Source organism: Coenobita brevimanus, chromosome 44, assembly GCF_032717465.1.
Source record: "Coenobita brevimanus isolate Jiangsu-jjx chromosome 44, ASM3271746v2, whole genome shotgun sequence".
Taxonomy (NCBI): domain Eukaryota; kingdom Metazoa; phylum Arthropoda; class Malacostraca; order Decapoda; family Coenobitidae; genus Coenobita; species Coenobita brevimanus.
Genome location: NC_136997.1, coordinates 48,887,332 through 48,908,595, shown reverse-complemented (window position 1 = coordinate 48,908,595; position 21,264 = coordinate 48,887,332). Strand labels below are relative to the sequence as shown.

The 21,264-nt window shown below is 40.5% G+C and overlaps 1 protein-coding gene and 1 non-coding gene across 2 annotated transcripts in view; one reads left to right on the top strand and one right to left on the bottom strand.

Annotated features, from left to right (window-relative positions):
* Window positions 1-19,029, bottom strand: part of LOC145398190 (uncharacterized) — a 28,865-nt gene extending 9,836 nt beyond the window's left edge. Inside the window, exons 1-11 of the mRNA XM_080271145.1 lie at window positions 18,979-19,029; window positions 17,952-18,038; window positions 15,476-15,739; window positions 14,843-15,028; window positions 7,509-7,651; window positions 6,953-7,130; window positions 5,338-5,406; window positions 5,190-5,277; window positions 4,179-4,426; window positions 3,257-3,702; window positions 2,487-2,760 (exon numbers count right to left, since the gene is read on the bottom strand). Coding sequence (XP_080127271.1) covers window positions 2,487-2,760; window positions 3,257-3,702; window positions 4,179-4,426; window positions 5,190-5,277; window positions 5,338-5,406; window positions 6,953-7,130; window positions 7,509-7,651; window positions 14,843-15,028; window positions 15,476-15,739; window positions 17,952-18,021 — 1,966 coding nt within the window. The 5' untranslated portion in view covers window positions 18,022-18,038; window positions 18,979-19,029. The remainder of the gene's footprint in view (window positions 1-2,486; window positions 2,761-3,256; window positions 3,703-4,178; window positions 4,427-5,189; window positions 5,278-5,337; window positions 5,407-6,952; window positions 7,131-7,508; window positions 7,652-14,842; window positions 15,029-15,475; window positions 15,740-17,951; window positions 18,039-18,978) is intronic.
* Window positions 16,190-16,308, top strand: LOC145398221 (5S ribosomal RNA). The gene has a single exon (XR_013897079.1). It is a non-coding gene; the product is annotated as a 5S ribosomal RNA (ribosomal RNA).
* Window positions 19,030-21,264: the final 2,235 nt, after the last annotated feature.

Here is a 21,264-nt window from a genome sequence, read left to right as displayed (position 1 = left end):
GTGAGCAACCAGTGCCATCACCAAATATCTGGAGTGAACTGCCTACCCTTGGGCCCCTACGCTCCTGATGGGGCAACATAGGATTGGATCATGGATGGATGAACTTTAATAATTTTAATATGGGTGTCCAAATACACCTTGAACCTTGAGTGACAACAGATCCCTGGGGTGAATTCGGACAGTTACACAGATGCACAGAAAACCCATACGTATGAGGTGAATTTGGATATTCTTTTTTATCACCTGTATTGTGATAACACTGAGCTCCTTAACACCCTCTGGTTCCCTTAACTGTGTGAGTTGAACAAAACTGCCTGTCATTAACAGGAATAAAAATACCAGTTATTCTGACCAAAAAAGTTTACAGTACAAGTACGGTGAACCAGTATTAATGCCCTAAAACTACTTGGACTCCCTGTTTAATAAAATTGTATGACATTAGTCAGAATAAGACAAGCTGTTCCAATCACAGGGCTACTCTAGCACAAAATAAATCTTTTGCATCTAGTTTATGATGCTGCTCATGTACTTCAGCACAGCATAATAAAGATAAGAGCTGGCTACAAAGTAATGGAATGCACACCCACTAATAAAATTATTCAATACTCGTATAGTGAAACAATATAACCCACAGACCAATGATTCTGAATTACCAACAGTACCAAATGAACAGCACCACTTCTATGAATCATTTGAAAGGACATCGAACCCAGGAGAGCCTAATGTGGGTATACATTATGCCATTCCACTTTAACTGAGGCAATGCACCAGAGATTTTCCAACAGATCAGAGGCTCTACCTTGACTGGTGTACACAGAATTTATTTGCCATTTTTATGGCTCTATCATGTGAGAAACATTTACTTAATGAAACATTATCATCAGTAGGTGAGAATGCCAACCATCCTCTTGGTCAATGTAGTGGTACCTTTAGATGATTCTGTACTGACTGGCAAGCCAAATGGTTTCTTGTGATGCAGTAAACAATTCAGTTCATTGGATGGTAACCCTATAACCAAAAAACAGGTACTAGGTGTTTGGTGGGTTAAGGTGCTTCATCTGTAGCCCCAATGGGTCTAAGTTCTAGGTATGGCTGAGGTTTATTGCAGATATAATGCTGCCCAGGAAATGAAGTCAGATTTCCCTTAAAATTCAGAATATCCAAGACCCAAACCCTCATGCTCCAGATGGGACAATAATGGACTGGGAGATGGATGAATGGATGTTCACTGACCAGGCTTTAGAATATAAAATTTAAAGATTGGTGCAACATCTAATGACACTACCAAACAGGCTAATATTTTTTCCCCCCTGTCCTCACACACCTGCACTATTACATCACCATCCTGAACTCCCCCACCCCCACTGTAGAACAGGGTGAGGTAGAATCCAGAAGACAAGGCAAGGGAAAGCCAAATAATGGAACTACTAACAGCATGCCCAGTGAACTGAACCATACATTCACATATCACTTAGAGCCCTAGGAATCCTGGTTCCATCTCACAATCACAACCCTCTGCAAATGTCATGTACCATTATAAATATAACACTACACAATCTGCAACAGTCAATCCACTAAAAAAAAAAAAGGGAGGTGCCTAACCTTCATCACTTTCTCCCTGCACAATTCATCTCACTCTCCTGTCAGTGCTCCAGACTCATGTGCAGCATAATACCCAGTGCATAACATTCAGATCTGAAGTACCATTTTACCACTGTCTGAATTCACGCCAGTCTGCATGTAGTACCCAATTAAGCATAAATGAAACAGATACTGTCATACTAATTAGAGCCATGTGCTCTGAACTGTTTCTACTACAGAAAACATAGCGATATGAGTAATAAATAAAACATGGTTGGACCAGTGGTGGCCAATCTTATTACCTCTGCATGAAGACATTACACAATGGGTCAGTGCCACCATGAAAAAATAATAATAATAATAATAATCAGAAGAAACACTCGAAACCAGATCCGAATTCACCCCAGTTTACGCTGTACATAAAAAACGAATAATCATGACAAGAATGTAGCACTTCACGCAAACAGAGAAAATATAAACAATGCTTTGGATAAAGCAGAAAATGACAATAAAAACACGTAAATTAACCCATTAACTTGGTGACATATTACAATTAGTTTCTTCTTCTTCCTTCCAGATGATTTTAATCAACTTAGGAATGGCCTCTTATACCGAATGTATTATTGAAAGATATATCTAACCCCTGTTTTCTCTCTCCTAAGCTGAATAAAAACATCTGAGTATAGCAAAAATTAGGTAAACTATTATCACCATACTGTAGTTAACATCTTCATAATGATAACATATTTTGTTTTCCTATCTCCAGATTATACTATTCAGTTTGTATGACTAAAATGTAATGACTAAAATTTTCTGGCAGTCTCAAGAATAAGTTACAAAAATATGTCACCGTACTGAAAGGGTTAAGCTAGACTGAACATACAAACTCATCCAAGTATTCCCACCTGATGTTGATTCATCATTTGAGCTTGAGTTGCCACCGCGTTGTGACCGAGTGATTCTAGTGCCACTACCCTTCTCACTCCCAGAGCTGCTATTCCCATTGCTACCATTGTTGTTATTATTGTTGTTATTGTTACTACTGTTGTTATTGTTCGTGGTGGAGGAGGTGTTACTATTATTGTTGTTGGTGCTGTTGTTACTACTGTTATTACTGTTACCATTGCTGTTGTTATTGTTGCTGTTACTGTTGTTGTTGCCTACACCCTGCTCCTCAGTCTGTCAAAAAGAGAAAAGAGGAAATTAAAGCACATTACAGCCTAAACATAAATCCAATTCTGTATATATACATATATAATGAATATTTGACGAATATTCAAACCTGACATCCACCAATACTATCAGGCACTCATGACCACAGTGCGCAAAGTGCCATAAACATAGTACGGTAATCACCAAAAGATGGGGTTAGGTTGAGTCCATATAAGTGAGGAAAGAGAAAGCAGACTAGACAGAGAACAATTAACAGCAAGCCCAACAAAATGGGACCAACATTAACTCAACATCCAACCCTCCAGATTCCTTGCTTCATCTCACAGGTCTAATCTTCAATGTGCATTTTAAGGGTGTTTTAGTAACAGATATACTTTATAATAATGGCCAGCTAAAAGTCATTCCACTGCCTATCAGGTCAAAAGTGAGGAACCAAATTCGTCATGTGCTTCTCCATACATAATTCATCCAACCATTAACAAAAACAGAAAGCTGAACATACATCACAATTCACCTTGGGAGGTTGTCCAGGCTCTTTGGTGTCAGGCTGACCCTCCTTCTCCTCACCAGAGCTGGTATTGACAACATACGGTAAGTGGCGGCTGCTAGAACTTTTGCCATTACGGGTGTTGGGTTCCTGTTCCGCCCCACCCCCCAGCACAATTTTCAGTGGGGGAACTTTGGGTCCTGCTCCTGAACTGGACTCACTCTTGACATCATCCTCAGTATCACTGCTTTCTCCACCAGTCTTGGTACTTGGGGGTTTTGGACTATTAGCAGCCGACCCCATGGGGCTCTTACGTTCCCCACTCAAACTATTACCAACACCACCATTGTTACCAATACTGCTTGTTCCACCTGCCACCACAGTTTGCTTCATCAACCCAACTCCACTAGCATTCCCACTACTGCCTCGGCCACCAGATTTTAGAGTCTTGTCTGGAGCTCCTGTTGGGACAAAATTCTAGTGTCATACTTTTTAAATGTAAACTTGCAACCTTCAGACAATTTCATTCAGCTATGGAAAAATTTTCTGAACTGGAGGGATGTGATAACAGCCTTCTCTTCACAATCTGAGCACTCTCCTAAGCTGAATGAAATCATCTGATGGATGTAAAATTAAAACAAGAAAGGTGTCCCCATGCTGAGGAGGTTAACAATATTCTCATCCGTAACTATTTTCGTTTAATACAGTACTTAGTAGACTTGTAATATTATATACCAATCTATAACAACCATAATTCTATAATAACCATAATTCTAGCAGCAGGATACACATTACACACAGGCTAGGTCAGCAATAATTACGTAATTTCTAAACAATAAGCCAATAACTGTACACCGGGCCAATTATTATACATCAGTTCCAGCACTTTATTTTCGGTAAATGATGCACGCAACAACTACAGTAAGGAAAAACTAACCAATAGGCCGTCCTGCTCCTCTTCCAACACCCTTTGGACCTTCCTTGATTTCTTCTTTTCTCCTCTTCTTTCTGGCCTCCTCATCTTCCTCAGCCTCTGCCTCCCTTACTCTCTTGTCTCCTTTGTCCTCAGTGGGCCCTGGCTCTGTTCTGGGTGGGGCAGCAGTCTTGTCCTCCTCTTCCTCCCCTCTCCCTTCATCTTTACTGCATTTGAATTCATAAACATCCTCGCTATTTTCCATCAAAGGTCTGCAAAAGACAAATTTATATTAACCAACCCCTTCAATCCAGTGATGTTTTATAATGACTTATTTTCTTACTGAACAACAATGTCATTCAAATTTAAGATTTCTCAATTTGGAGGGGACATAAATAACATTCAACAGTTCCTTTCATAGGTCAAATCTCTTGGGTTACATAAAATTATCTGAAAACAGCAAAAACAAACTGCAAGACAACACTGGAATAAACACGCTGATCTAGCTTCCATCTAGCTACTGTGCACTAAAAACGTGACAACCAGTAAATGAGAGGCTGACTTGCCAAAAATACACTGTAAAGGCTCTTTTGTAAGCAGCAAGGAGAGGGGGATGTAGTATAGTGGTGACAAAGAAAAGAATTAACACAATCATACAGAATGGATTACGAGTAAGTCTCTAACCTTTTGGCTAGAAGTCTCTCTCCTCAGGAAAGGAGAAAATAAACTACTGACGAGGTTAACGAAAGGTTTCTAGAACCACATATTACCAACAGTTCAGTCCAGTGAACAGTATATGATCATATTCCCCTTGGTAGCAATTTAAAAATAAGCTGGACGATATCCTTTTCGTTTATTCCTGCCGATACCAGACAATTATATTCAACCTGGGAATGGCCTCTGATATTGAAGGGGTTATGTCTACCCTTTCTAGTATAAAGTGTACCTTAAGCTGAATAAAATTATCTGAGAGTATAAAGGATATGATGAAAAATACATTAACTAACTAAAGGGTTTCAAAATAACAAGACTCACTTGGTGTCATGTGGTCGTGGCTTCTCTGGTGTACGTGTAACAGTGGTATTTGGTAGTCGTAAGGTGACTCGGGGGGAGCCAGGGCCCCCTCCACCCCCTCCACCAGGCACCCCACCTCCACTCCCTCCAGTGCCCCCTCCTCCAACACCCCCTGGCTTGTCTTCCGTTGACTTGTTGGCAGGAGGAGTTCGCCGAGACATGTTATTGCAAGTGTTACCTACAATGGAGAAGGATTTTTTTTTAATATGAAGTCTAATAACAGAGGGATAAATAAATAAACAAATAACAAGAGTATGAGAAGTAGTTACAGAACAGGAGAAAAAAAAGTGATACTTAAATACTGTAATATATATGATAAATACAGTCAGTCCTTGTTACGGTATGAGTTCTGAAATACATACTACATCAGAATTCTCTACAAATAATGCACACCTGGTAGCTACGTAACTGGAGGACACCGACAAATCAGGTTCACGAGCAGTAATGGAACTTAAACAGTCATTTCTCCTTTATCTTATGATTTAGCAGGAAATATCAAAAAATCAATCAATGCCAGACGCCATGTATCCCAGACGGGGTGGCCAACGGCTTAGAGTTAATTGTTTTACAGGGAGGGGCACTAATCCTCCACCAACTCCACTTGACACGTAGGGATGCCAACAGCATCTGGTGTTCCCAGGCGGTCACCCATCCAAGTACTAACCAGACCCAACGTTGCTTAGCAGGAAATAAATAAATAAAAAATACTTATGACAACTGCCTGCATTTTCACATTATGTTAGCATTATATATGTTTTAATCTATCTATCTATCTATTGCCAGAAGCCTCAATCCCGTTCGGGGTTGCCACAAACAAATACCCTATCCGCCGCTATTTCACTGCCCCGCTCCCAACTCACACCCCGCTCTCTCATATACCTCGCTACCCCATCCCTCCATCTCATCCTCGGCCTCCTCCTCCCTCCACCTCACTCACATACACTCTCTTCGCCAGTCTTTCACCCTCCATCCTCTCCACATAGCCAAACCACCTCAGTGTACTGCTCCTAACGCTTCCTATCACATCAAATTCAAAATCCAAAGTTCAGTAATAATGGTGATGAATCACAACTCACTCCCATCTTTTCAACTCTGAGTAAAGCTGGGATGATGATTCTGTTCATGATTCGACAATTTTACAAAGCTCAGACACGGCTTACGGTTGTGAGGGAATTAAGAGGTTACTGTCAATTTAGTATCTACTGTATCTGTGCTGACATAACTCTTTTAGTCCTTAAAACATCTCTCATTTTATTCTTACTGTCTAATTCTGTTTAGGGGAGCTTTCTGGACTGGAAGTTTTAAACACAGCTTTCATTAACACCCTCAATACATAAGCTATGAAAGCAGACAATGTGTATAGTAGAGCTGCCATATCAACATATGTCAGGCATGTGCAATGACTCAAGCTGAATGAAATCATCGGGTTGCAGCAGGCATCAACTACTTAAAATAAGTCATTGTAGTGATGCGGTTACAAAAACCTGTACTGGTCCTTGCTTTAGAAAAACTTTCTCATAGTAACTGCAGTTAACACAACCTAATTAACCAACAGCTATATTTAAATATACAACAGAACTAAAGTCAAGCCCATTTCACAGGGCATGGCATTGATAGTTCTTCCTCTTTTGTGCTTTTTCCTTCCTTTTCCACAACCTACCACACCCATCCTTAGGAGGGAAAAGGTAGACTATGGTGACGATAATTACGATGATTCTGTTTACCTTTCAATGGGCTAGGAAGGTCGTCTCCAGAAGATGAGCCTAATTCCTGGAGATGTCCTCTTGCAGCAGCCTCAATCAACGCAACAATACCTGGGGAACGGCACACGTCCCTTGGTGTCTTACCACGTCGGTTCACAACATCAACTCCAGCACCACATCTCAACAACAGCCGCACCAACTGACACAAAGAAAGAAACAAAATGTATTAAGGAAAAAGTACACACCACACATGTGAAGTACTGATTACAACATTAACAGATTTAATGAATGCAAACCCTGCAGTTGGCATAAGAAAGCCAGTCAACTAAAATCTGACAAAAAATAATATATAAAAAATAAAAAAATAAAATAAAATACTATCTATCTATCTATCTATCTATTGCCAGACGCCATAATCCCGTAAGGGGTGGCCATTTGACTTTGAGTTATTTGTTTTACGGGGAGGGGCACTAACCCTCCACCAACCCACTTGTTGACACGTAGGGAGAAAATAAAATACAACTTAAACTACGTAACCACATACCAGCATACCTTACCATATTCCTGAGCATCTTACCTTAAAATGATTGTTGACACAAGCATCATGCAACGGTGTGTCGTTATCTAGACCTTTGGCATTAACATCAGCTCCAGCATCTATCAGTAACTTAGAGACATGGTAAAAACCCCGATTACATGCTTCATGAAGAGGGCTCCAACCTGAAAAAGGGAAGTCATATTAACTGCCATTTCTACTGATAAATATATACACAGGTGTGGACCAAAAAAAAATTTCTACTGTAGATACATTGCCTTAGCTCAGGTACATAATACTGGGTCATTTCTGGCTAATAAGCTAATGTGGGGTGAGTGGAGGAAGGTATCAGGTGGGCATAAGTGAGAGGGAGGTGTTACCACTAACCCTCCCACACCATCAAAAACCATAAGCCAAAAATGACCCAGTTCTTGTCCATCCTAGTTAAGGCAGTGTCTCTGTCTCTTAGGCTATCTCTGCATCAGTACTTCGTAAGTGTTGCTACAGGTATTTTACTTCATAGTAGCCTATGGCTCTCTGAGAGTGCAAAAAGTAATGTTATACTATTCTGTTTCCTAACACTTCCTCACAAATTCACAAAACTACCTGACTGTTGGAAAGAAATGTCTCTATCTATCTATCTATTGCCAGATGCCTCAATCCCGTTTGGGGTGGCCACAAACAAATCGCCTCCAAGTCGACCTGTCCCCCGCCATTTCACTGCCCTGCTCCCAACTCACACCCCCCTCTCTCATATACCTCTCCACCCCATCCCTCCATCTCATCCTCGGCCTCCCCCTCCCTCTTCCCCCCTCCACCTCACTCACATACACTCTCTTCGTCAGTCTTTCACCCTCCATCCTCTCTACATGTTCTGTACCATATTCAGTGAAAAACTACCAACAAAGAACAACCCAGTATCAAAGTAAACTAAAGATCCATGAGCACAATACAAAGTGTACAGAAGGACAATACCTCATTTTGGTCACTACAACTTCCACTCTTGCCATGGCTGAATCAATACCGGAACTCAGACCCTTCAAAGATGCAAGATATTTCCACCATTTCCTCAATAACTTCACCAGTCTTTATCCTCCTAAACAGTCAATCCCAAAGTCAGGATTAGTTCCTTGTATTCATTTGGTGCGATGAAATACCGAATTGGTGGTCGTTTACCACATCAGCAATTCTAACAGGAAAATACTGTATATTTTATCAACATATAGGTTCATAAACACCTAAATATTTGAAATCTGGTTTAAAAAAAAAAAAAAAAAAAAAAAAGTAGTTTAATACAGGATGTGCCAGAGTGGACTGCTAGAGGAAGAAGAGGTAGAGGTAGGCCGAGGGAACCTGGTTGAGAACAATGAAAAAAGAAGCAGGAGAGGAGTGTTGGTGGGACCTGAAGGAGATGGCAAGAGACAAATATTGGTGGATGAGAGTTCATTGAGGCCCTATGCATCCCGTGGGGTGCCACAGGAAATGACTGATTGATTGACTTAATTTAACTACTAAAAAAAGATCAGGAATCAGAGTAAAAACAAGCTAAAGTTACCAGGCATTTCCCCTTTCGATCACCAACATCCCTTGACAGACTTCTGTTTTGCATAAATATTGATTTACGGTGCAAATGAATGTATTTGTAGATTAAATCAATATTTAAACAAAACAGAAATCTGTGAAGGAGGGTTGCTGAGCTAAAGGCAAAGCACTTCTGCTTAATGAAGTTTTTGCTCTGTATTCTTTTATTATATTAAACAAAACTTTTTGACCAGATATCAGATTAGGTGTTCATGAACCTATACAGTCATAAAAATTATCTATCTATCTATCTATTGCCAGACGCCTCAATCCCGTTTGGGGTGGCCACAAACAAATCGCCTCCAAGTCGCCCTGTCCCCCGCCATCTCACTGCCCTGCTCCCAACTCACACCCCCCTCTCTCATATACCTCTCCACCCCATCCCTCCATCTCATTCTCGGCCTCCCCCTCCCTCTTCCCCCATCCACCTCACTCACATACACTCTCTTCGTCAGTCTTTCGCCCTCCATCCTCTCCACATGGCCAAACCACCTCAGTGTGTTCCTCCTAACGCTTCCTATAATTCCAATTAAAAATGCTGAATCGGTAAATGACCACTGATTCAGCACTGTATTTCATCGCATGCGTATTAATTTGGTAATACAGTACTGTACTTGACTCTTTTTAATAATTATGTTTATGTGCACTATATCTTTACCTCTATTGTTCTCCATGATCATCAACCTAGCCCTGTCCTCTCTGGAAGGATTACAAACATACACAAGGGTTCAATTATCTTTCAACATTCGTCAATTTCTTTTTTCCTTTTATAATGAAGTTTCAAAATGTGCCATGGTTAGACTAAAAGAATACTGAGATACAGTTGACGTGAAGAATGTAGCAACATTGTGCCTGATGCCAGTCAGAAACTGTTTTAACTGGAAGAATTATAGCTACACATAAAGTTATTTAGAGTGGACATACAACTTTTCAGTATGCGAGTTAATTTTGCCACTCAGTGCGGCCATCACCAAAATTCTGAATGGTTACCCGTTGCTTCAGTGGTCTCTCCCTCTCTTTTCTCATACCATCCTAGTTAGGATTAGTGGATTTCCTTATCAGGTAGCTTTTATATGCCAATACAACACAATAATTTTCTCCTATTTGTTATTGTAACCAAATATCATCAGTATATTTTGCATATATCACATTAAAAAAATCTAATAAGCCATACCATGAGATGTCGGCAGGAAAAACAGGTTAGGGAACTTCCTCAGCCAACAAGAATGTGGATGATGGGGTTCTATTACTGTATATCCTACTTCAGACAAAATTTTAAGTTTCCATATTCACACACATTGAGAAGTTTCTGGCAAGGATTATGTTCTACTACAGTGCAAATCCACAGACAATCAAATCCTTCAGAAATAAGATTAAGACTGAAGGATGCTACTTTCATAATTAGGTTAGGTTCAACTGGCTTGGCTTGTGCTATTTGGATGAAGTGCCATCATGAGTGTTAAAAATAACATACTTCCACAGCCACTGAAGCCTCTAACTTTAATAAGGATACATTTCATGAAGGGGAAATACAACAGGCCTACAGTACTGCATCATCAGAATGGGTGCTGCCCTAGATTTCTGCCCTATTTACTACCACAAACTATTCCAATTTTATTCCCCCTCTTCCTTGCCTATATTCACAACACCTGATACTAAAATACCATCCACTCACTCCATTAACAAGCTAAAAACCTATCGTGTTGTTTAATCCTGAAGGATGTGATAAATCTGTTCCAAATTTGTCTCCGCCACACCTAGGGCTAGTGATGATGTGGAAGCTAATTGTGAAGAACTTAATGGAAAATATAGGGGTAATTTCTAGTCATTGGCGTCACGATGAATAAATAATAGACATAACTTAATGGCTGAGACGATAAATAGGGTCTAATGCAACCCTATCCGGCCCCTTGAGAGAAATTTCCCCGAAGTGACGCCCAAGCCAGAGGTCATCCAACCCACACAAAGCCCTTGTCATCCGCCACGCCTTAATTCACCTATGCCCACCAAACCACCCATAATCAGGCATCCATTGCGTCTATTAAACACTTAACTACCTCTGAAGTCATCATCATCAGGCAAGAAATGGCGACAAACACTTACACAGGCCAAACAACGAAAACAACGCACCACCAACACTGCAACACTACAAAATTCTAAGTTGCTCAAAGTTACTATTGTGTGATATCAGAGTTAAACTGATTTACCCGTACACATTTCATTTTTAAAAATGTTGCTGTCTAATTTTCCGTAACTTTTTTTGCAGAAACTTACATTTGTTTCCCACATTTATGTTACGAGCGAATGCGCTTCCCCCGCTTTTCCGCCATTTTCTTTCTATGGCGCCAGTTCAAACAAGGCAACGGGAGACAGTGTTGTTCTGGACGCTTTATGATTTATAAAATGCATATGTTTGTGATCTATGCTTTTAAAATACAATAAAATACTTAAAAACCTTTGTATTATATAACACAGCGTAACCTAATTAAGCCTAGCTGGTAGTTACATAAGCAACTGCTATGTTGCTCAATACAGTATATTTTTAAATTCTCTAAGCACCCTAACTAAGCAGTAATCTGACTTGGATACCCATATTTTGATGTTTTATTTCATACAGAATTTGCAACCAAAAAGATTCAGGGGAGGCTACAATGGAGTGAGAATTTTGAACAAAATTCTCATACCACTTACAAAGTTTCACAATAATAGGCTATCAGTCTGCCAATATGTATACTGTATTAAGTGCATTTTTGTTTTCCATCTTCCATAATTTTTTTTTTTTCTTTCCAAAGCAACCAAATAAATAACCCTTATTACTATAAATTAATGAAACTTCAAGACGTATAAATAAATGATTTTTCTAATACGGTACATATCTTTGTAACACACATGACCATACAGCCGTGTAAATTCATTAAACACTCTCATAATTCAATGTTGTGAGAAAATCAGGAGTAGGGATAAAATAACAAAGAGTAGATATGGGTGTCAGGAGGGTAGCACAGATGGAGAAACAGAAGACATGGTTGCTGTGGTGGAGGATGGTAAGACAGGTACAAGGCCCAGACAGTGAAAGAGGAGACAGTGTAGGTTTGGCTATGTGGGTGTTGAGAAAAGGCTTTAATTAGTGAATTTAAATTCATGACTGCATCTTCCTAACATGAGACCAGTCCCAAACAAACTGAGCAAGGGTCCGAAAACCAACCAAACAAATAAATAAATAAATAAATAAAAAAGAGCCATCTCCCTCTTCTTGTATATTGGGAGGTATATTACATGACAGGCTGGACTCACACTCAGACTCCTACGACTCTCTGCTAAACAAATCTATCAGGTATTAGCTAGAAAAAGAGTACAAATACAGCATATTACAGTTGCCCCAGTTATGATAGTTACTGATGTCACGATTAACACTGTTTAGGCTCTGATAACTTACTCTCAGTTACATGCAATACTCTGGCATTAGCTGAAACAGAATACCTATACTGTACTAGAGCTGTCCCCACCATAAGAGAGGAGGATTTTCCTGGGGGCACTTGGCTAGGAATACTGTAATATCCTCTTCATTATGCTAATGTCTTTTCTTTCTAGCTACTGAACAGATATTTTACATCACTCAGGGAATTCTTCTTAACAAAAGGGTTAGAACTATCTCCATTCAACCTCTTCTGTCCATAACGGCTTTCATTTTGCTTCATTTATAAAGGCTCCAAAAAGCTGTCATGTGTTGGCCATAGTCACCTAATGGTGGCTCTCCTTCCTGCTCAAATTCTAGCAGCCTCTTTAATCAGTCCCATATCCCTGAGGTCACAATCTAAGACAAACGTCACTGATGAGCCTGTATTAAAGTGCACAAACACTGAAGCAACCCTATACATATACAGACAAGTACAATCATATCCCAACATCCGATCAATCGAAAGAATGATTAAAAAGGTAAAACTTATACCCAGGTTCAGGTTAACGATTGTGGAATTCCTTTACACAAAAATTGCGGTGACTATGTACAACAATCCTGTGAGTATGCGGTGCCACCTGTGCAGGCCAACAGTCCAACATTTGAGCCAAGATGGCTCCCCAGTGTTTACATGCACAGATCCCCAATCTGAGGTCTCTATGCACACAGCCAGCTTTGCACCACGCTTTTGAAAACTCTCTCTCATTCATTCACTCGCTCATGTGTTCCAAAGCTGTGACTGTCTTCTTTGTGATCTCAGTGTTACACAGCCACTTCACTCCACCTCTGCCTCACCTCTTCATTCTCCCCACTGCTCCTCACCTCCTCCTGAGGACTTGGAGTGATCTTCTAGGCCCTCAAGATGTCTCCCAGCACCAGGGGAGACCCGTGGTGATAACTTGGACTGGCCTATGACATACTTCAGGTGGGTGACAGAAATGTTTAATGAGATTTTGGGTTATATGGCCCTTGGCCCCCTCCCTATCACCACTGAACCCATGTTACATTGACCTCAGTTCAAAATTTCCTGGTATGTGATCTCTTTTCACTTTACACTACCGCATCTCATACAGGGGCGTGACTAATCAAACCTTGGGTGAAGCTCCTGTTCCAGTGCCTCCAACAGGTAAGATGAGAGTGTCTTACATGGATTCATGAAGTAAGAGTACCAGGGGTTGGCCAAACACATAGGGGGCAACACAGACAAACCCTTCCCCTATATCCATGTAACAACTAGCCACACAATGAATGACCAAGCTGTCAACAGTTTGGTGTACCAGTAAATTTCTTTTCTAATTGGCCAACGATGTAAAAAATACACAGTAGATACATGTATAAAGTAATACATACAATTTGGAAGATGTTTCCATACATTTAAAAACTCATTTGATAAATGGTTTTGAAAAATTAAAACATTAAAAATGACCAGAACTGCTATTTAGAGATATGTTTCTCACAAATACTTTCCACTGCCTACCACTAACAGCTGCATCCACTGTACACATATATTCTGTAGCTCCTGTTGTTTCATAAACTTAATCTCCCTGGCCAAGCAAACCTGCTGACCACAGGAAAGCAAATGCTTCTGTAGGGCTGTACTACAGGTATAGTACAATACTCTGTGTGAGGACCTGGCACCCTTTTGTGGTAGACAATGTCTCATCAGGACCAGACCAGTGTTCTTACCCATGATGTGATGCAGGGAAATATGAAGGTGGTTTTGTTCCTGGGTGGACACTTCACTCCACCCAGGGGATACAGCACCATCATATGTAGGGTCATCGTCAGTGCCTCCACTGTACATAAAATGTTGCTATATTACAGAAAACATCACTGACATGTACCAAGGACTATTTGTATACCTGTATTTCTTACCAGCACAGGCAGAACACTGACCCTGGCACCTTGAGAGATTAGCTGTGAGATACAAATGTTCATAAAAAGTTGCAATACTGTACTGTATTTTAAACACTTAAACCCCTGAATCTGATGACATACAGTACTGCTTTAATACTGTTATCTCCGGATGATTTTATTCTGCTCAAGGTTGATCTCTTGTAGTGAAGGGGTTCATGAAAGCTGTATCTAATCCCTCTAGTTTGAATGTCAAGGTCAATAAGAGTTTGGGGACAGCAAGAAGATAATAAAGAACTCACCAGGTTAATGGGATTAAAATAGATCTTCCCTGTATGTCTCTTACCTGCACTGTCAGCAGCAATGACCTCAGACAGCATGACGGTGTCTGTCTCCTTTAAAGGCAGCTAATAAGGTCTTGTGATATTTAAGAACACATCTCTTACTGCACATGAGGAATTACCAGTACAGGTATGTGTGTTACCTGCATAGTCAGTAGCGTTAACCTCTGCCCCTTGTGAGATCAGCTGTGAGATGCGGTCAGTATCACCCTTAATGGCCGCCACATGTAGAGGTGTCTCGCCGCGCTCATTACGTTTGTTCACACCTCGGCCAAAGCTGGGGGTGCTTGGGGTTCGAGGACTGCTTGACCGGTTCAGCTCTGCCTTGTCTAGGAGAAACAAGATAATTAAGTTTAAGACGTGAGTACTGAGAGAGAAAAAAAAGGTACTGAGAAATTTAAAGAAAAAAAAAAAAGTACTGTATGGTACTATAAATATTAGGTAAGTTTGATCAAGCTGACAACAGAAATGCTAAGCTATTTTTTAAAGGCATTAGAGTATGGTGAGAATGGATGCAGGCAGCATAAGCTATATGATAGCAAGTCTGAAATTGGGAGAAGGTGTGGCAGATCAGGATGGTGGATGGATAAGTAAAATGTGAATGTACAAAAGAGAGGTATGGAAGCTGATGAGGCTATGGAACTAACAGGGGATCCATTTAGCTGGATGCATTATGACAAGGGTGTGATAGCTCCTTTTTAGCTTAATTGTTGACAGACTTACTGTAGAACACTGGATTAATGTGATGCTGGTGAAAGTGTAACTGTAGAACCAACCTGGGGGGGAGGGCGATGACATCTGCATGAGGAGTGCAATTTGCTGCCTCTCTGACATGGGCATGACTGGGCGGCTGGGGGTATGGTGGGCTGCGGTCACATCTTCTGCCCACCCCACCATGGTCTTGCCCCCACTGCTCCCACCCCCTCCACCGCACCTGCCACCTGACCCAGTCTTTTTCTGACTGCCAATGTTGATGCTATTGGTGGTGTCTGAGAGCCCTGCGTGCTCTGGGTGCCCACAAATCCTTAGTTCTCCATTAGCTAAAGGGAAATAAGGAATATTAAATTTTTTACAAACTAAATACACCATTATGATATGTTTTGATAAAATGTCAAAATTATTCAAATGGAAGAACTACACATACATGCTGTACAGTATATATGGTATTTTAGCAAAGATGACCTGCAACTGTAAAAAAGCCTTAATGGTGCTAGACATGATCTAACATAATAACAAACAGTAGTGCAAAGTAATTCACACTCAGTCCTTGAACAGGACTTTTCCATCTATAAAGTGAATCATCTTTCTTCGGCCATAATACATTATGTGAACTGTCAACCACCATCACCTTAATCAAGATAGTGGTAAATCCTTGGATGATGCGGACTGTCCCTGTGGTTAAATACATTCTAATTACCCATTATTTACATGTTTCAGGCCATGTTAACATTCTTCTCTCTGTTTCAGATCACTAAAAAATTATCTGATACGCCAACGGCCATACCACGTTGAGTACACCGCTTCCCGTCCGATCAGCGAAGTTAAGCAACGTTGGGTCTGGTTAGTACTTGGATGGGTGACCGCCTGGGAACACCAGATGCTGTTGGCATCCCTACGTGTCAAGTGGGGTTGGTGGAGGATTAGTGCCCCTCCCTGTAAAACAATTAACTCTAAGCCGTTGGCCACCCCATTTGGGATACATGGCGTCTGGCAACGAAAGAATGAAAAACTTTGAGGTGAATTCAAATGGTAGCCTACCCAATGAGTCATCCAGTATTCAGAAGAAAATGCTGTGTAAATGCGTTTGCATGAAAGTGAAGTCCTACACCAAGGACAGCCTTGCTGCTGCAACCAAGGTGGCCTAATTATTTTAATTACCTGTGTTTGAGTGCCCCTATCCTTTCAGGTGCTTGGGTTGGGAGTGTTTTTCTTTCATATGTTGAGTGAATTGTGTAGAGGAGGATTTCTTGGTTTGTGGGGCTGGGAAGGCTACAAGTTCCTCAAAAATTTTCCACGTGTAGGCCTACAGTATACTACTACAGCCAGTGGACAGTCTCCGTGATGAAGTTGGGAAGTTCGTGGCCGTTGTGTATGATTAAACATGGTACATAGCGGTTGTGTTGATGCAGAACACTGAGATGGGTGACATGGACCTAAGCTTCATGGCTCCTGAAGGACCAAGGACAGTGTTCCAGTGGGCAACACGAATAGAAGAGTGCTGTGTACTAGTGTCAGATATCCTTGGTGTCCTAAAGGAGTCCCCCCTGACCAACTTCGAACTGTGCCAGCCACTTCAGTATCAGTGAAACTATGATGGATGCCATCGATGTAACGTTTGCCCATTATAGTATATGGCATAGGGCCTACTGTATGATAGCCTAGGCTACCTATGCCATGTAACATTTCATTTTTTAATGACAGGAAGATATATATATATTTTTAAATAGGTCATAAAGAAAACCCCAATGGGTGGGATAAGTTCGTTGCAAGACACTATTTTTTTTTTTTTTTTTTTTTTTTTGTGGCATGGGCCAAAATTTTTTACTGACAAAAATGAATATAGGTATCCTTAGCATAATAGCTGAATGTAAAGATAAAACAATAAAAATGTCAATAGCTATTCCACATGCGGCAGTTTGTATTTAGCAAAAACCATCGATCACGGCAAAATTACCGTTTTACCCTACGTACGCATAATCTTAACACTTTCAATGACCAAGTGTCCTTATAGCCTAACTCTACATGAGTTTTGTCCTGCAGTGTGACAGCACATATCCAACTCACTAGTTACACTACAGAAAGCACAAAGATGTGGACATCTTTTTCTAGTACTGCTCATGTTTCACTTCCAAAAGCATCACAATTGGCACATGATTCTTAAGTTCCGAGTCATGGGCAATGAAAGCCTACTGACTGTTATTTACAGAAAACAGCTCTCAAAGTTTTCTTCACATGCAAATAGTTCTCAGTTTCTTCCAACTACAGAGAGGTCTCACTGAATGTGTTTCACTTTCAGTTGTTTCATTGTTAAGTTGGTGATGAAAGAAGTTCAAGTTCCACTTAGCAGCCTGTGCTTATTATACAATTATGTACCTCAAAAGAGAATTTTTTTTTTTTTTTTTTTTTTTTTTTTTTTACCCCCTCAATCATATACTCAAAAAGATGTTCACTTAAGTAGCATTTTGCCTGCACACATCACAGGCTCTAGGAAATGACTAATTATGTGATCTGCAGCACACTGATAACACTTACCATGTTCATTTTCCTTCTGTTCCTTGTTGGCACTGAAGAGCTTGCGCTTTGAATGCACCGGCCTCACCATCGTGGTCAACCATCAGGCTGTAAAACATTGCAGTTTCATTAGTCATCTATATCTGCCAGTTAAACCCTTTAACAGTATGCATTTTGTATTTTAATCTTGCTCTTACCTGACAATTCATTCAACACAGGGAGACATCTTGAAGTTAAGAAGTTAAAGAGCTTGGCTGTATTATACCAGATAAGTGAGTTTACTGTATTCTGCAACACCTGGTATCCAAATTAGGCTAAGTTCAGTTCAGTTACAGTCAGTTAGTTGAGCTTCATTTCCGTCCTCTAAACTGACTTCAGTCTGAACGAAGCCTTGGCACAAACAAGTTTACATCAGCTTACAGTACATCAGGTACATGAACAGAAAGTTTGGATGTTTTTTCACATTATCTAAGAAATTTTCGAACATTTCTATTGAATATTACCATTACTAAATTGTAAATGTCCTTTTAAATCTACCAAGTTGGAAAAAAAGTTATTTTTCATGATTTCTACCTCATATCTTTCAGTTGAAGCCTATGTTAAGTCATGAAGTGGTAATCACTCATTAACACCCACCAAAAACACCTTATATATAAAAAACAAGTGTAGCCACCTTACTATTTTGATAAATATATACCGTAACCTCGTTTCTGGAAAATGACCATGAACCTGAACTTGACCATCATTCAGTACTAACCCACATCTCAAATAAACAATTCATTGACACAAGCAAAGTACCTGACTACCTTACACTATATCACAGCTAATCTTAATAAGCTAAGTATAATATTACATCCATGGTGATTAAATATATCCTGAGCTTAGCCAATAATTTGACAACTACCGCACATCCGGTCCCTCCTGTCACTTAACTTCATAACATTCCTCTACTTCTCCCTATTCTCTCCATTTTCTACCATTTTCCGAGGCAATACGTCTAAGTTTGGACTATGGACTGGAGTACGTGACCAAACAGAGTCATACCCACCTTCAGCATCATCAGATTTAAAGTGGAGTGACCCAAAGGCAAAGACGTAAAATTTGTAAACACGGCGGCTGTTCCTCAGGCCAGATCCACTCCAGGGCGAGACTATCTTATTTCAAGCCCTCTAGCCTCTTATCCGCTCATTTTCAGCCCAAAAGTCACTGCTTTTCATAATCCCTGCTAATTCAACCTTCTACTCGCGTTACTCTCAACATTTATTGAAGTCACGATCCACTTGAAATTATTGATTCCCTGAAGCGTTCGTTTTCCCGCGCAATCGGTCTGTTTTGGGAACTACGTCACTGGATATCAGCGTTGCCAAGACTGAATCAGCTACTGTCGCTAAATTTGCTATTGACATCTGCTATAATAGTGTTAAACATGGAAAATTCCAGAAAGTCTCTTTAAAGTGTTTCAGAATCCTATAATATGACTAAAACTTTGTTAATACCTCTAGAATACGGATATACATCTTTTATATAGACGCAAAAAATCATAACGAACTAAAAATTATATTCCCCATATCTAGCGTAGACAGCGCAAACTTGTCAGTACTCCGGACCATGACGTCACACACATCTGACGATCGTCCACCGTATCCGCGCTATTGACTTCGTTATTTATAAGTAATCAGTGGGAACGGTCATGCAAAGGCGATGATCGCATAGTTAATTGGCTGCCGTGGTCAGGGAAAGGAAATTTATAGCAGAACCTCATCAGACTGCGTATAATCGAACAGTTCGCGTAACCTGCAGTATTGACTTCGATTGTTCATGTATTTTACAGAGATGTATCCATCTTGCTTCCTTCGAGCATTAATTTTCACTGCATTAACTAAATTCAGACAGTAGTAATGCTAGAAAGTACACGTTAAAAACATCTGGTGGAAGCTGGGAAACCCCTCTTTATGAGGGATTTCAGCGGATAATCACTGATAACGTTGGCCTTGTCCGTATCTTCTTATCGAGCGCGTCATGTCCTTTAGTAATTCATCAACCGTCTGGTTCGAGAGACAAAGAACTCAGCTTGATAAGGTTCATACGATACCTGGCTGTGCCAGGCGTAAAGCATTTTTAACGAACGTACTGGTTAGCTAGTGGTTACTGAAGATCGGGCCAGTGGTAGCGCATGATTTGATCAGCATTTGATCTGAACCTAAGTTCAAAACTCGAGTTGTGATGGATGATTCAAGTGGACGCTGGTATCTGTCGTTTCATATTCTTGCTTGAGCATATGTTCTTACCCTGTCGTTCATACTAATTACGTACAGTCTTATGTAAGCAAATTACTGTTCTCCATACCCAAGGAAAAAGTACTCTCCTTTGCGTATACGGCTAACTTAGACTCATATACAGTGTTAGTAACCCAGTATCATTATAACCCTTTTATTCAAGGTCCAAATATATCCCCGCATTTAGATCGGGGATGCAACCACCATCCACTCACCGGATATAGAGCAAAAACCTGTAACTCTTGCCTACCTGCACGCTGACAAGACTATGAATCTCGATCGGGAAACCATTTAGTGTATTGGCTGGCAAGTATGTAATGCCGCTCAGGGATGTGCGACTGGCCATCTTGCTCTGAATGTCTGGCTTGATCAAGTTTCCTAGCCCTGGGGCCCTACACTACAGATGTGGCAATAAAGGATATAAAACAATAGCAAAATAATTTCCTTTTATATAGCCTATCAGTCAGCAACGTACTTAATTCTCACCTTCCTCTCACTATGTCTGTAGTAGTAGTAGTAGTTGTTGTCGTTGTAGTAGTAGTAGTAGTAATAGTAGTAGTAGCAGTTGTTGTCGTTGTTGTAGTACGTAGTAGTAGTAGTTGTAGCAGTAGTAGTAGTAGTAGTAGTTGTTGTTGTTGTAGTAGTAGTAGTGGTTGTTGTTGTTGTTGTTGTTGTTGTTACCTCCGCCAACGAAGATGAGGGAAGTTATGTATGCACCCATGTTCGTCTGTTTGTTTGTCCAGACGATATCTCCTAAAGTTCTCAATGAATTTTTGCGGAAGGGTGGGCCGTGGACCAAGAAAGAATTGATTAAATTTGAGGAGAGATCAGAATCCGGATCAGATCCTACCGCACAATACCTCCAAAAGTTCTCAATGAATTTCAATGAAATTTTGTGGAAGGGTGAGCCATGGGCCAAGAGAAAATTGGTTGAATTTAGGGACGGATCCGGGTCCCGATCCAGCACTGGCGGTGTGCTCTCTCTGACTGCTTTCTAGTTGTGGTGGTGGTGGTGGTGGTGGTCGTAGTAACTGAGAAGTAGCGGTAGTAGTAGCAGT